Below are 17,139 nucleotides of genomic sequence, written 5' to 3'. Positions count from 1 at the left end.
AACAGTATTGATTTGTCATAAATGACACATTTAATGTTGAATAATTGTAATTCATCACACCATTTTTACAATATGTAAAATTAAAAAAAAATCATTTTGAATTTCATGCTTCCCCCATCCTGGGAACCAAGATGCCCTTTGAAACGCCACCAGGCAAAAATTTTTATGGGGCCCTTTAATCAAATTTATAACAAAATAATATATAGGGTTTATATGAAGTAGTTTTCAAATTTTTGTTCCAATTAACTAATTCAGATATTTTTTTTCTCCCTTTACATTTAACCAGGACTGTCTTAAGAGAATCATGGGCCCCACCTGGTAAATTATAGAAAATTTCAACCGGATTTCATTTTTGGGAGGCCCCTTTTCTCTTGAGGCTCCCGGGCCGGGGCCAAGTGAGCCCATGTGTTAAGATGACACTGCATTTAACTGCAACATAATTTTGAAAATAAAGTTGATTTAAAATATCACAAGTACCAATTTTCAATTGCTCATAGAAAATTTAAATGTTTCTCACATATGATGGATGCCCACAACCTAGATTGGTCATTTTAGAGAGAGTATTTTGAAAATTAATATAAATTGTTCTACTACTTTATCCCAATCATATTCTTATCGAAAAACACATAATATCACTCATTCATCCAATGCACCAGTGTGTCATGGAAATTTTCTGCAGTTATACTTGCAGATTGTTAATGCTATCGGTAGTAAAGATAAAATTTTGGTGAAAAAAATTTTTCAACAGATGAAATATATAGATAGAATATAGTGCATGGCATTGAAAAAACAAGGGCAGAAATCAAGTAGTCCTGCATGAAGAAAATTTAGAAGAAAATACAGCCCAGAGAGATTCTGATTAATATAATTTTGATCCTGAAAGTGTGTCTGCCTACTGAAGGCATGACATAGTCAAAAAAATGTATGCTTGCCAAGAAGTGTTTGTGTGTGTCACTGGCATATTTATGATGTCTGAGGTGGCCGTGTCATGTCTTCAAAAACTGTGGCGATTAATCTTCTGAATTGGAAGTGAAAATGGCAAATGTGTGACTTTGTGTTCTGCAAGTATCACATTGCAAGATTGCCTGCTCTCTGTGGAGAATTTTGTAAAAGGCTTGACCAGCATGCATTTATACCTCAAAAAGTTGCTATCTTTAAACTAATCTCAAATTAAACTACTCTCCTCAAAACTACTCTCTTTTGATGCTGATTTTTCTCCTATATTGGACGAAACTGTTAGTGATCCTGTTTCTTCACACTTCAGAGTCATTAATTTCAATGTGTTAACTACAAGCACTCATGTGCAGCTTCTGAAAAGTTGTTAATTGACGAAGAATGACTGTGGAGTTATTCTGACTCCATAGTTTCAAAGTTGACTGAATAGTTTCGCAGTTTGCATATTTTGATGCATACCTTGAACTGCTAATCAGAGAGTATATCATTCTGAACTTTCACTTATTTTTATTACAGAAATTATTGATTTGGTTTAGCCTGTGGCTAAAAATGTGCCATATTTGCTGTTATCATTGATTTTTGGAACTATTTTTTTATGGAATTTTTCTCATGGCTTTATTAATTCTCCTATCCAATTTTTTGTCATCATGCTTGTTGAATCAAGCTATAGATGGCTTTGAGTGGTGTTATTTTAATTATGGCCTTTATGTATTATTTAATATGCATTTGAATAATGACTTTGATGTTTTAGAGATAGTCTAGTTAATTAAAATCAATTAAATGATTGCAATCAAGCAACATTTGAGTCAAAAAGTTTATAATTACACGAGTAATATAGTTCTCACATTTATTATTACCTTCATGAACTGTTCCTGCCTCAATCTGTTAAATTCCATGTGGAAATACCAATAACTCAAACCATATTTTCACAGGATGAATGATTAGAATTTTTTTATTTTTTTTTATTTCACACACACAGTTTGGTCATAAACTAGGGAAATTTATTTTTCAACATGATAAAATAGGTTTTTTTTATAAGCACAAAGAATTAATTTTCTGAATTAAAATCTACAGAAATTTTGAATATGTTCAAGTTGAGCATCCCACACATCTAAAACACTTCTGATGTTCCTGGTTGCCGTTTAGTATCACAGAACTTATTCTAGTGCCCAAATATCTTTGCAATTGATTGTAAAACGTGACTAAAAATTTCTTTCCCTATGAGCAAGGTTTGCTATAGTAGACTTTGTATAACAAGACAAAACAGGGACTCGCACCTTATATTAGAGTCTATCTTTGGTGAATGGGAAAGTCATCAATGGCCTGCCAGTTAAATTTGACTCCTGCTATAACCAGTTAAATCAACACTTTCTCATAATTCATTTCAGTCTGTGCCTATTATTTTATTTGTCTGAATTATGAAAGATGTTCAGAATAAGCGCATAAACACTATAACTGTAATACATTGTGCATTTACCACTTTTCATGGGCAATGCCTGGTATTTCTGGTAATCTATTGATGGAGGATATAATTTTACATGAAGACAATGGCACTTTTTGCCATTCATATGCAGGTTTTTGAAAACTGGCTTATGCAAACGTTAAATCAGGAAGGAAAATTCAACTGCCTCTCTCTGAGGAATCTCATTCCCTTGCAAGCCAATTATGTGTATCATCATCTGGTATCCAGTGGCGGTATATATGAGCTATTAGCTGAGTTAAGTCTGACTGTTCATTGCACGTTCCCACTCAAATTCAAGTTTACTCATCTATGACACAAACAAACATACATATTCATTTGTGTATAAAAAAGAGTAAATAAAATATTCAAATCATTATTGCAGAAAGAAAAACAAAACTGGAATGGCTTAGATCAGTGCTGAATTAACCATCAAGCAAAATAAGCATGTGCTTAGGGCATCAGTAGGAAAGGGGCACCACAAAAAATTAACCAGTTTTTTTTTCTCAGCATCAACCATCCATTAAGAAATCTTAAAATTTTAAGAGCACTTGATTGTACAGTTGAAGATTCTCATCGAAAGGTTGACCAGGGTTGCAACTAAAGGAGGGCGGAGGATCTGTTTTCCAGGCACTTGACTAGCAAGGGTGTTGAGTTTTCTCTTTTTCTGTCAAACATTAGGGGGTTGCCAAGATGGATACAGACCCTCCACAAGTGACAGACTATATTTTTGTTTCTAGTTGTGGCCCTGAGGGTGACAAAAGCAGATTATTTCGATTGAGATTTTGCTCTATTTCCATGAAGTCAGCACAGAGCCATAGGCCTCGAGGTTAAACAAATTTCTCTGAAGCCCACTTCCCCTACCTAGCTATAAATACCTGCCTACCAATTTGCATACTTACTGTCGCCAAACTTTTAACCAGATCAAAGTGCTATTATGCCTTCCTGGCATTTGAGGATCCTGTGTCATGGAAAAATTATTCTTCTGAACTCCCCCCCCCCCCTCCACCCCATCCAAAAATACCTGCTGACCAATTTTTATTCTTACACTTGAAAATTTTAAACAAATCTAATTGTCATTGGGAACCATGTGTTAAGATTAAATGGTACCGAGGAGACCACCAAAGTCACTTGAGTGCTTGGGGCCTTCGTATGTTTTAATCCAGTCCTGGGATAGATAGGACAGGAGAAGGAAATGCCATAAAAATGTCCTGAAATAATAATAATGTGTGCTCTATTAATAAGAAGCATATATACTCTACCAAAAGAAAAATGTTTATTGCTTCTGTAGCTTAGTGGTCTAGCACACTCGCCAGGCTTACGAAAGGGGGGGGGGGCTGATTCCCTGCAGAAGTAGTTTAATTTTCTTTCCTGAATTCATTTTTGCATGAGCCAGTTGTCAGAAATCTTTAGATACAATTGTGTTTGAAAATTTTTCTTTCAAATAATTTGTTAATTTTCACAGCAAATTTATGCATACAATATTAGCACAGTCTGCCTTAAAGATATCCATGTTGCATGCTATCAAATTGTGATCTGTCTTAAACAGTTAATGTTCCATGAAAATTCTTCTACTATCCCTGGCAGAAAGTGTTCGTACATCCACAAAATTACTAACAACACTACATTTCAAATGCAAAAAATAAAAAAATAAAGATTTTTTCTCAGTGAAAATTTTTGGTCAAAACAGTCATTCTAAATATAGAATAAATGAAAAATCAATAATGTATTCCTATGTAACCTTAAAAATCAACTCATGAATTGGAAACACCCAGAAAAAAAAGTGTTCAATCAGAACTTTTGCATGGCAATAAGTGTTCGATCACTGTTTAAAAAAATATATTGCCTCAAAGTATGTAAACGAAATAATATTTGTGCAGTTGCAGGGTAACCAGAAAATTTATAAAAAATGAATGCACATGAGAGTTTTCATCAATAAAACTTTTTCTGAAGTGCTAATAGATGGCTCCCAAAAATATCTTTCTGATAATTTCTAAAGTTGATAATTTCCATGTTGGAAGACAGAGTTCCTCAAAGAGAAGTTTCAGGATTGTTAAACTGCACTCTGTGGAAAAATATCAGAGGATCCAGAGTGTTTTTGCCGCAATGGCAAGACGCTTCGTCGTCTTGTAATATGAAGTTAGAAGCATCCCAAAACTATTTGTGGTCACTCAGAATCAAAAATTCTTCTATAATGTCCATGTAAAACTTCTGAAATCATAGTACATTTCCAGTGGCAACTCGTGGTCAAATGTTCCGTTGGCGCCAAAACAAAATTTCATTCTGAGATACCAGTAATCAATTTTTATACTGTGATTTTTGTAATTTATTTATTCTAATTAATTTGATAATGTGTATTGAAATCTTATTTTCAATACATCTGTCCAAATAAAATAAATTCATGCTCAACTTGGCAGTATAGAAGTAAGCAGTCACACATGCACACACTATGCCTAACCACAATTTTTTCCATATGCTTCTGAATTTGAACAGGGTGTCTTAGTACCAGGTTTAAAAACTTCTAGGAAGGATAATGCCAGTGACCACTTCTCAATCCTCTAAGAAGTGATGCATCACCGCTGGCAGGAGCACTGGAATAATCAAACTAATAATAAACTACATGCCCTCAAGCCCACACTTGGCCATTGGCGTTCGAGCTGCAGGACCAACCAAAAGGAGGAAGTTCTGCTTGCCCGGTTACACATAGGACACAGTCGCCTCACACAATCTTATCTTTTACTATGAGAGAGTCAACCAGAGTGCCCTCATTGTCAAAGTCCATTGACCATTGCTCATGCATTTACTTGTTCGCATCATCGTCATCATTTTACGACCGCTTTTGGTCAAACTCATCTTTCACTTCGCGACATTTTAAATGACCACTGAAATGCATCTTGCATTTTTAAATTTATTAAAGCCATTGGTTTGTATGACAAATTATAGTTTTTACAATCTGTCATTGTTTTACGTTTCATAAATATTTTTACCTTTTGACATGACAAGAACAAGTCTTGTATGAATTTTATCTGGACACTGTGTGTGTTTTGGTGGCGCAGCTTGACCTAGATGGTCCTAGCGCCAAAAAAATCACAATCCAATCCAATCTAGGAAGGGTAAGGCACACCCATATGACTCAGGATGCATAGCAATGCAGGGTCCCAAATTATTTTCTAATATGTTAGCATGCTCAGAAAACACATCACATAAGTGAATATGTGTTTCAACAAATAACAAGGTGTTCAAAGTGTCTTCTATGAGCTGTGATGCAAGTCTCACATATCTGCTGCACAGGGCCATCTTAATGCATGGACCCACCCGGGCCTCAAGTGAAGAAGGGCCTCAGAAAAACAAGAAGTAGTTGAATTTTTCGATAATCTTCCAGGTAGGGCCTCAGAAAAATCACTTGGCCCGGGAGCCCATGATGCCCTTAAGACGGCCCTGCTGTTGCATGAAATTCCAAACAACAATCTGGAAGGTTTCAGGCATATGCCTCAGACTTCCCTGCAATGTTTGCAGCCAGTTCATCAGCGCTGATATACAAGTCTAGTACACTTATCAAACCCTGGATATAACATTTGATTTTGTGTTTTACTACTTTTGTCCCATTCATTTCTATATAATTTAATCTCAGTTATAACATACCCTGCAAGAGGAAACAAAAAAATAACTCAGTCGAAGGAATTATAAGTTAAAGAAAAGTAAAAAGTAGCAAAAGAAATAAAATTTGTCTTAACCAAAGAAAAACATTGTTAACCAAAGAAAAACATTGTTAACCAAAAAAAAAAAATTTGGATATACAACATGCTGCAGAAAAAACCTTGAAAAATATGTCTAAAACCGACTTATTTGTATAACATTCATTCTAATTGGTAATATCCTGACGTTTTCTCACAAAAAGGTATGATTTTTTTCAATAACATATGATTTTTTTCAATAACGAGAAATTTCATTGCCAAAATAGTAATTAACTTTTTATCGGCAGCTGTCACCATAAAAATATTTTCAACTTTAGCCTTACCTGTCGGCAACAAACGTAACTATTCTGACAGCAAATTTTTGTTATTTAATAAAATCCTATCTTTCTGTGCAAACTAAATTATGCTTTTTGAATTTTCAACTTTTTTGGTACTTTTCATCATTTTATGGATATTTGAGTAAAAGTTTCACTCAAAAATTTCTCTTTTGAGTAAATTTTTCACACACATTTTGAAGAACGTGCTGCCAGCTATCGATGTAAGTCATGGCCCCCACATCCTGGAGCAGGTCCCGTAGGATGGGACTTTTGGCGGGCCCCTTTATAGTGAATTTATAGTGTGAAAAAACAAAAAAATGATGAAAATCGTCCCGGGCCCCAGGGCTGGAACCCTGTCAGCCTCCCCCTTGTGGGGGCCATGATGTAAGTATGTAATCAAGTACCCTTGGTAAAATATTGAACTGCAGGCATAAGTTTTTTTTATTTAATTCTTTTGTTTGATGAACTCAAAATTTCTGCAAATGTCAAGAAAATTCCTACGTGGATCAATTTTGTCAATTTTCCCCATGGATATGGGATATTTATCACTAGTTACCATCACTGAAGTGTGGTATCAATGGGCTGGAGAAGACATAAATAACTGCTTGGGACTTTTCTCTCCCTCTCCATTGCTACATCCTTACTGCCAGAGCTCTCATGACGCAAATTCCTCGAGCTCCAAAAATATGAACTGAAATTTTCGTTTAGTTCAATCTCTTTGCTGCAAGTTCTAAATAATTCTCCTGCAGATGAAACCACATTTTGTTTCATAATATTTTTTTTGACCAAACAGTAATAAAATCCACGGGATATATGTTTTGAGACATTAAATTAACATTCAGACAACTTAGGGCATCAAATTGATGCCTATAAATTCTCTTAGGAGGCATACACCTTCATGCTTTTATAATGAGCTGCTCCCTGTACATTTCAAAGTACAAAGTTCTCCTAGTTCATTGGCTGTCATGTATGTCTTAAGGTTAAATGAATGACAAAACAAATTTGATTGTTTTCATCTTATCAGTGCACTAATCATTGAGATTTTCTTCTGTTCTCCTCCATACAAATTTCTCTTGGCAATCTTCAGTTTCCAAACTGATTCTTGACTCTTCATTGTAAAGTTAGTTGAAGCATTTTTCAGTCAACCATTGTCCAGCTGACGTGATTTTTACGCTATTGCAATTTGGACCTCATCTACTGTCAATTTGAATGAGGTTTAGGTTTTTATTTTCAGAACCCCTAAATCTATCTTCTCATAAAAGTTGCTTAAAGTACGGTTGCAGACATTAACCTTGTACTTAGTACTTGCTCACTTTGCATTCAGTTATTTTAGAGTGGCACAATGGTTCTCGTAGGTAAGTGCTATGAGTTTTGTATCATCTCTTCTTGAGATTCTAAATGTGTGAAAAACGAGACGAATTTTCGCCATTTCTCTGATATTTTTGCACAGATGTCCCCACACTGTACCTAGAATAGAGTTAAACAATCCTACAACTTTTCTTTGAAGAACTCTGCCTTCCAGCATGGAAATTATCAGCTTTACAGATGATCAGGGAGATGATTGGGAGCCATCTCTTAGCGTTTCAAAAACAGTTTTAATGATGAAAACCTTCCTGTGTGTATTCATTTTTTATAAATTTTCTGGTTACCATGCAACTGCGAAAATATTATTTCATTTACATATTTTGAGCCAACATGTTTTTTAAACAATTTTTAAAAAATGATTGAACACTTTTTTCTCAGGTGTTGGCAGTTTATAAATCAATTTTCAAGGTCATATTGGAATTATGATTTTTCCATTTATTCTGTGTTTAGAGTGATTGTTTTCACCAAAAATTTTCACTAAAAACTAATTAAAAAGAAAAGATTTTAGTGAAAACAGAGAAAAAAGAACTATTTTTTTATTTTAGTTTTTTGCATTTTAATTTTAAATTTAGCATTGTTAGTGTTTTTGTGGATGAACAAACACATTCTGCCAGGGCAGTACTTATTCATTGAAAATGCTAACTACTGGACATAGAGGAAGATCAAGAAAAACGTAAGTGCGCAATAATTTGTCTGCCAAAACTCTATTATTTCTTCATTAAACAGTTATGATTCAATGCCTTCTATAATGGGTGAGTGTTATTTTTTTTATTGGATAAAAACATGACATCTGTAGTCATTTTTGAAGGCAATAAAGTACAATAAGACAAAAAAATTAATTCAAAAGCAGTAACACAAATTCATAATTTAGACTATATTAAAAAAATTTTCTTTTAGATTTTAAATGCGATCAAAGATGGAAATGTACTTTCTGAAGATTCAGCTGATTTATTCACAGAATGGCAAGATGTTGCAGAATATTCTACCTGGGACCAGCATATTGTGCTGAATTATCTGAAAGAGTGTGGTCAATACAGTCTTGTTAATGAATGGGCAAAGTTCAATAAAATAGACAGTTCAGCTAAATTGGTAAGATCTTCAATATTATTTATATTTGATGAAAGGAAAAAGAAATATCGCATGTTCAAGGTTATCACAACTTCAAATGTTGCAAAATTTGTGTATATACCAAACCAAAAATTCAGTGGTCTCCTCCAGTCAAGACATTTTAACTATTTAACACATTGAAATCTAGAAGCGAAAGCATCCATAAATGTTTTAGTTTTCTTTATCACCAAGCATGGAATAATATGCTGCTTGTATATCATGTAAAAACCCATTTCCTTATTGATGCATGGTGATATGAGCAGAGTATCAATTTTACAAGAAGGGTGCAAATGGGTTAACTCGCCTTCTGACCAATTAATTTCTTTTTTTCCCTTTTTTAAAAGTTTGAAGCTAATAAAATATATTTTCCTGATTAAAATTTTTTATGAATGCATTGAAACTGACTTCATGTTCCTGTGTTTTTAAATCATCAACAAAAAATTATAATAATTGAAACAATTAATAATTAGCTTTCAAAAATTTAAACAATTAAACCCCAAAAATCAGCACAGCATCCTATTCCGTTGTAGCTAGATGGCTGGTTAAATGATGTCTTTACTCTCTACAAAAATTTGGTATTTTAAATACTGTAATAGAAAAGAAACCCATCCCAAGAAAGAAACTGCCCAATCTTAAATAGATTGGGTTCTGTTCTCCCATGCACAAAAGTAATAAGTTATGGAGGGTTAATCCACCTCCATTATTTAAAAAAAAATCAAAGAAACAATGTTTAGTGTTAAAATAAATGAATTAATGCCCACTTCTTCCAAAACATCATTCATTGAGGCCTTGCAAGCTCTTAAAAATGTCATAGCAAATGGCAGTTAATCCATAAATAACAATATTAAATGAAAAAATCTGTTTCAGGCTAAAACTTCTCTCTATATGGCTCTATGGTTTTGCCCTTCCCCAGTCTATTCCATTATACTAAAAAATATACTAGCCACTTTCAAAACACTACTTTGGATAAATAGCATCTAAAGACCCTGAAATATCCTGATTTGATAAGTAGAGAAATAAAAATTAATTTTTTGTTCATTGAGAAAAATTGCTTTTCTTCTGACTCATAGTCATCATCATCAACAATCCACTATTGGATGAAGGTCTCTTCTAAATTTTTTCACTTTACTCTGTCTGATGCTTTTGACATCCATTTGAGTCCAGCCACTTTTCAGATCTCATCGATCCATCTTGCATGGGGATGCCTTCTTGGATGTTTAATACAACATGGATACCAATCCAGAATACTTGTGGTCCATATATTGTCTTGTCTTGCAATATGTTCAGCCCATTTCCATTTTAAATTTTTAATTCTTTCAGTGATATCATATACCTTGGTGTGGCTTCTTATCCAAGTGATTCTTTTTCTGCCTCTCCCTGTGATGCCTAAGATACATCTTTCCATGCTCCTTTGTGTTGTCTGTAGCCTTTGTATTGTCCTGCTTGTGAGTGTCCATGTTTCAGCTCCATAAGTCCGTGCTCATAGCACACACTGGTTAAAAACTTTTCATTTCAGGCGTAATGGCATGTGACTCTTCAGAATTACAGTTTTTGCCAGAAGTTCTCCATGCAATCCTGATCCTTTTGTTTATTTCATTAATGATTCTGTTGTCCATGGTAATTTCTTGTCCCAGGTATACGTAGCTTTCTACTTCTTCTATCTCTGTGTTGTTGAGCAAGATGGTCGTCTTCAACGCAAAGGGGTTGAACATAACTTTAGTCTTTTGCAGATTCATTTTCAAGCCCACCTGAATACTTGCCTTTGCCAGTTCTTGTATCATTTCCTCTAGTTTGTCTGGATTACTGCTGATAACAATAATGTCATCTGCAAAATGCAAATGGTTGAGAAAAATTCTCCACTTTTTTTAATTCCTTTTTTATCTCAATCCAGTTTTCTGAATACTTCTTCTAAAACAGCGGTAAAGAGTTTTGGTGAGATAGTATCTCACCCTGTCTGACTCCTTTTCCAAGTTTAATCTTTGCTTTTCGTTTATCTAAACGAATCGTTGCAGCTGCTTTGTCATATATTTTATTGATCATATGATGTAAGTCTTCTTCTCTACCCCAATTATATCTAAAGCTTTAACAACAGCAGATGTGAAGACAATGAAATGCTTTCTCAAAATCAATGAAGGCCATACACAAGGGTAATTTGTTATTCTTGTGTCTCTCTATAAGTTTGTTGGATGTGATTCATTGTACTGAATCCACGTCGAAATCCTGCCTGTTCTTTTGGTTGAGCTTCTTCCAATTTGGATTCAAGCCTATATGTCAGCACTTTGGTGAAGATTTTATAAATTACTGATAGGAGACTGATTGGTTGATAGTTCTTGATATCCTCTTATTCCAGCACATCCGATTTTGTGAGGCAATTTGTGAACAAGGTAGCTAGCATACTGGCAAATTCTTCTCCTGCTTCTTTAATGATGTCTATTGAAATCCCATCTTCACCTGGACATTTCTCCTTTTTCCATACATCTTATAGAATTGTAGACTTCTTCTTTCAGCTCCATTCTGCTCCATTTTCTTTTCTTCCTGCTCTTTTTCCTCTGCTCTGATCCCTTTCTTCAATGTTTGTACAGAGTATTATAAAATTCCCTAACAATACTAATAATTTTATTCCCATCTTTTGTGATGGTTTCATCTTTTCTTTCCTTTTTAATGCAAAAATTTCCTATTGTCCTACACACAGTTTTTATTTTGCTGATTTTAAGCTCTTATTATCTTCCAGTGCTTTCTAAACAATATGAAAATTGAGCTTCTTGACATCTCCTGTAATCTGCTTTCGTACTGTCTTACAAATTTCTGCAGATTCCACTTTTGATTTGGGTCATTCTTCTTAATCTGAAATTCTCTCTGGTCTTTCATCAGTTTCTTTGTTCTTTCTATTATTTTTACACTGGTTTAATTTATTTTTCTCCACTGCACTTCTTTTCTCTTTTGCACTTCTTTTTAGTGTAGTGGTTAAATTTCCTTTTTGTCATGGTATATCTTGTTCATCTTCAGTGGTATTATATAACAAGTAAAATCGGTTCTTCAGCTCTAATGGGTCATTCAAATATTACGTAAGCAAATTTTTAGCCATTTTTGACCCCCCCCCTGCTGTCAGCAAAATTTCGTCATCAGCTCTGCCCCTCTGAATCATAACTCATATTTTCATAAAGGGTGGTTGCTGATGTAAGCATTATCCAAACCTCCCTTCCCCCCTTGTCATCAAAAGTCAGCAAATCGGAAACCCCCTCCCCCCCCCCCATCGATGATGACGTAATACTTGAACGGCCCCTAATTGGAATTTATATCTATGTTCTTGAAGATTTGTCATATCGATGACAGTTTTTGTATGTTTGATAAGTTTTACTCTTTCCATTCTAGTGTTAAGCATTGTTCTACATCTCACCAGTGGATGATCGCTTCCTGTATTGAATTTGCTGAGAACACTGCAGTCTTTGATTGTATGCTTCTTATTAGATAGGATGTAGACGATCTCGCTTGTTGTTCCAGTTAGGCTTCTCCAGGTCCACTTTCTTTGGGGTTTCTTAAAAAATGAATTCATGATGCATAACTGTTCACTCTGCAAATTTTACGAGTCTGTTTCCTCTGTCATTTCACACACTGTAACCACAACTTCCGACTTCACCATTTCTTCTCTCTCCAATTCTAACATTGGAGTCACCCTTACTATTTTGATATGGTGGTTTCCTTTATTATTCATCTCATCTAATTCTTCATAAAAGTCTTCTACTTCTTCCTCAGAATAGCTTGTTGGTGTTGCATAGACTTCAGAAATGCCACTGTACTCTAATTTACCTGACAAACTCTAGATCCTTTTTGAGTGAAAGTGGGTGCCTCTCAGAAAAATTAAAGTATGGTCATCCCCCCTTCATCATTCACTGGCATCATTGGGAATCAAATAAATAATTCATTTCTAAAAACATGTTCAACCAAAGGTTCATTGAAAAAAGGTTAATTTACCAGCTTATAACTAGGTTCTTTTACTTTCATTGTCTACTAGAAGAGAAAGCTTCCAAAGAAACCCATTAACACTGATAATTCAACATGTTGAATTTAACACATGAATAAATCTAAAATAAATATAATGCAGTTAGGCACATTTATATATTTACTAATAAATCACTTAACTATCTTACTATAAATTCTCTTCTGATTGATTTTCCATTTAGGGAACCTTTAGCTCTTTCAATAATGTCTTTTGATTACACTTAAAGCAAGTTAGGGAGGATGCACTGGAAGATAATAAGAGCTTAAAATCAGCAAAACTAAAACCGTGTGTAGGAAGATGGGAAATTTTTGCACTAAAAATGAAAGGAGAGGAAAACAAGCTATTCTGACGTTTATCTTCTGATTCCCTCTATTCATATAATTCTTAAGAAATGATTTCCTAGTGGAATTATTTTCTTTTCCCTTCCTAATGATCCGCAACTCTGATCTGTCACCATTTAACTTTCACATTTTCAAACCTGAATATGGGAGCTATGTCAGATTTGTGTTAATGAAACTTAACAGTGTACTTGTGTGTGTGTGCCAGGCCCATAGCCAGAAATTTTGTTCTGGGGGGGGGGGAGACCAAAGTGATAGAACAATAGCATTAGCCATCTTTTTTCAGTCATTTTCTCACATTTCGGGGGGACCAGACCCTCCAGTCCCCCCCCTCCACCCTGCTATGGCATTGGTGGGTGCCCAGCGTTTAACTTATTTTGTGTTCAGTTGATGGTGCCATCTATACTCCAAATTGCTGGGCGTGGTAGCCCATTTTAATAAGATACTCACCTAAAGTGCCAAAGGACATATACAGGTGTCATGAGTACGATACCTGGTTAGTGCTTGTCAGAAAACTTTCCTGACACTGGGGTACAACAGAAACACCATCATGAGACTACCGAAAACAGATTGCTACTGCAGGGAGTCCCACATCCAGGTGTTAGCACACTAACCTCTCGGTGAGTATAAAAAAAGGCTGTTGTTTGGAATTGGCAATAAATTGTAGGTCCCAGTCTAATTATCCCTTACGTGCAGAAAATGACAATGGTGCGACAAAAATGATCAAATGGTCCAAATTGCTAGTGTGTGGATTTAAAATCTGATGTATACATATTTGTGTTGTAGGTCTGTGGCAACAGAACTTTTTCCCAAAGTTGGAAAACCTTGGATTAGCCAATTACCACTGCACAATCTTCACTTCAAACTTGGATTTCTGTCAAAGGCAAAATCAGAGGAGGACATTGAAAGCCTGTGCCCTCCCAAGAAGATTGAAAATTAAAAATATTAATATTTTTGTGGAAAAAAAAGCATTCTTATTCTATTTGTTAATTTAAAATTCTTTTTGAGTGTGAGTGACCCAAAGTTTCTATGGTAGAAATCCTTGTGCCCCTCCAAATGCTGATTCTGCTCCCACACCCCCAATTTTAGCAGTATGAAATGTTGACAACCACATAGGGGCTAGATCACAAAATGACAATTTTGATGATGTGAATATCCAAGGATCCCCAAATGGGATCTTAAAACATTATTACAATTTGAATGGGCGTTCCAATTCTTTACAATTTTCCAAAAAATGTTCCTTCATGACCTTGTAGGAATGAAGTGAAGTTACGCCATATAGATGCTGTCTGTGAATGCTGGTAGATAGCCATGAAAGTACCTTAATTTTTGGTATGTAACCTGCAGGGAAAAACAATACTCTCTGAAACTGAAAAATTTGGTATATGGCCCCCTCATTCAGGGATGCAACTAGATATAGTTGCCTCAATACCTTAAAACTAACCCTTCAAAATTTTGGAATTTCCTTCGCCCTAAATCAGCTGGCCCATCTTCCGTAAAAATTGATAATATCAACTCACCTTGATATCGCCACAGAATTTAATCGGGCTTTTTCGTCAGTTTTTTCCTCTGACCCCACTTTTTCTCAGTACTCCTTTTCCGATTCATTATTCAACACTAGTCCTGTCTTTTTCTCCAAAGCAGGCCTTCTGAACCTTTTAAAAAATCTGAAACCCCACTCCACTGGCCCTGATGGGATCCCAAATCATATTCTTAAATTTTGCGTTGATGAAATCTCTAATTATCTTTTGATTATCTTCAATGTATCATTAAACACATCAACCTTACCATCTGACTGGAAAATTAATAGGATTATCCCAATTCATAAATCAGGTTCTCTTAATTTTAGACCCATCGCTATCACCTCTACCTGCTGTAAGCTTTTTGAACACATAGTTGCCCAGGAAATCCGCTCAAAACTCGATTCAATAAACTTCTTTTTCTCAAATCAGCACGGCTTTTGACCATCTTTATCAGTAACTACCCAATTAGCTCTTGTCATACATGATTTATCAAGCAGTATCGACAAAAACGTCCAAACGGATGTAATTTTCTTGGATTTCTCTAAAGCTTTTGACAGGGTGCCCCACAATAAACTTCTTCTTAAACTTCAAAACCTTGGCCTATGTGTTCAACTTAAATGGGTGGAAGCCTTCTTTACCAACTGCAGTCAGTTTGTCTCCTTCAAGAACCAGAACTTTCCATTTCTTCAAGTTGAGTCTTGCACACCCCAGGGTTCGGTTCTCTCTCCATTATTGTTTTTGATTTACATTAACGATCTCCCAAACTCCATCAATTGTCATATTAGACTCTTTGCAGATGATTGCGTCATCTACCACACGGTGCACAATGAATCTGACCAATCATTTCTCTAAAATAACCTTAACATTGTCTCTCAATTGTGCTCGTCCTGGCAATTACCCCTTAATTCTTCAAAAACAGTTTTTATGAGAATTATTCACAAAAGACTTCCCCTTGTTTCTTCTTACACTATCAATAACTCCTTGATCACCGAAATTTCTTGTTATAAATATCTGGGTGTAATTATTTCTGCCGACCTCCGTTGGAATCTCCATGTTGATTACCTCTTTCACAAGTGTCTCCAAAAACTTTTTCTTCGTCAGAACCTCAAAAACTCCACAGGTCACCTCAGACATCTCTGCTTCCAAACCTACATCCTTCCTCTACTCTCATATGCCTGTGAAATCTGGGACCCCCTATACTCTCTGCAGTATAGACAAATTAGAATCTATTCAAAATAAATCCGCCTGCTTCATTATTAACTGTTGGTCACCCTCTGCCTCCATCACTGAGCTCAAGTGCCAACTCAATATGCAACCGCTTTTTACCCGTAGATATATCTCTCGGTTATCCTTCCTTTTTAAAATTCTCCACAGTCATTTTCATATCGACACCTTGAACCTTCTAACTCCGGCTTCATACTTTTCAAAAAGAATTAACCATTCACAAAAATTTAAACCCATCTTTGTATCCACAGATTGTTTCAAATTTAATTTCTTTCCTCGAACAATAACCGACTGGAACAACCTCCCCCAAAACATTATTGATTGTGAAACAATTTCCGATTTTCTTTGTGACATCAATCATCTCTGTCTAACTTCATCACTGCATTCCCTTGTATAGGCCTCGGCCAACCAATATTGAATAAATAAAATAAATATATATATCGTCATCTTTATATGTCCTTTATACAACCTATGAATACACTAAATTTCTTCCCTTTACCTTGTTTTCTGGAGGAGCATTTTGTACTCTGCAAATCACAGTTTTGGAGCCACTGGTACATATATATATATAACATGTATGAAGGATGAGAGAGAGAAAAGCATTTTTTCTAAATATTAATGAACTGGAATCCAGAGAGAAATAATAAATAAAGTAAATCCGGATAGAAAAAAAAATGGGGACAACTTGAAGGAGACCTTCAACCTATATGGGATCTCTCAGACTAATTTGGATGACAGAGAGGAGCAGAAAAGAAGATTGATAGAACTCTCCAGTTAAGGAGAAAATCATTTGTAGGGAAACTCTTGAAAAAAAGCAGAATATATTCATACATAGTAGAGTGATTATCTGAATGAATTAATCTTAATGAATTTTAACCACTAGGGGTAGTTAGGATGAAATCAAATTTAATAAAAAAAAAATTAAGATTAGTCAAAAGTTTGGATATTTGACTTCAGCTTGCCCCCATCATTTGGGGAGGTTGGCTCAGGCTCCAAAAAATACACTAGAAATGATATATATATACACACAATTGAGTACATGTTCTTTGCCCCTCCTCCACAGAAAAAGTTGAAATGACGGGCTTGTATACATATATCTTTCATTACGACATATGGTTTAGTAATGTGTGCATGTGGAAATTGCCCTTATGACATCA

The 17,139-nt window shown here is 35.1% G+C and overlaps 1 protein-coding gene across 3 annotated transcripts in view; it reads left to right on the top strand.

The window, feature by feature from the left end:
* Sptz (zinc finger FYVE-type containing 26 spastizin) overlaps nucleotides 1-17,139 on the top strand; it is a 273,621-nt gene that overhangs the window by 121,936 nt on the left and 134,546 nt on the right. For all 3 annotated transcript variants that reach the window (XM_089246450.1, XM_089246451.1, XM_089246452.1), the window contains exon 24: nucleotides 8,688-8,879. In XM_089246450.1, the coding sequence (XP_089102576.1) occupies nucleotides 8,688-8,879 (192 nt within the window). The remainder of the gene's footprint in view (nucleotides 1-8,687; nucleotides 8,880-17,139) is intronic.

This window comes from Pholcus phalangioides, unplaced genomic scaffold (assembly GCF_987345545.1).
Source record: "Pholcus phalangioides strain wild (caught in Gottingen) unplaced genomic scaffold, Ppha-v1.0 ptg000017l_1, whole genome shotgun sequence".
Lineage (NCBI taxonomy): Eukaryota > Metazoa > Arthropoda > Arachnida > Araneae > Pholcidae > Pholcus > Pholcus phalangioides.
The sequence above is the reverse complement of the archived record's forward strand: the minus strand, read 5'-3'. Positions and strand labels throughout refer to the sequence as shown.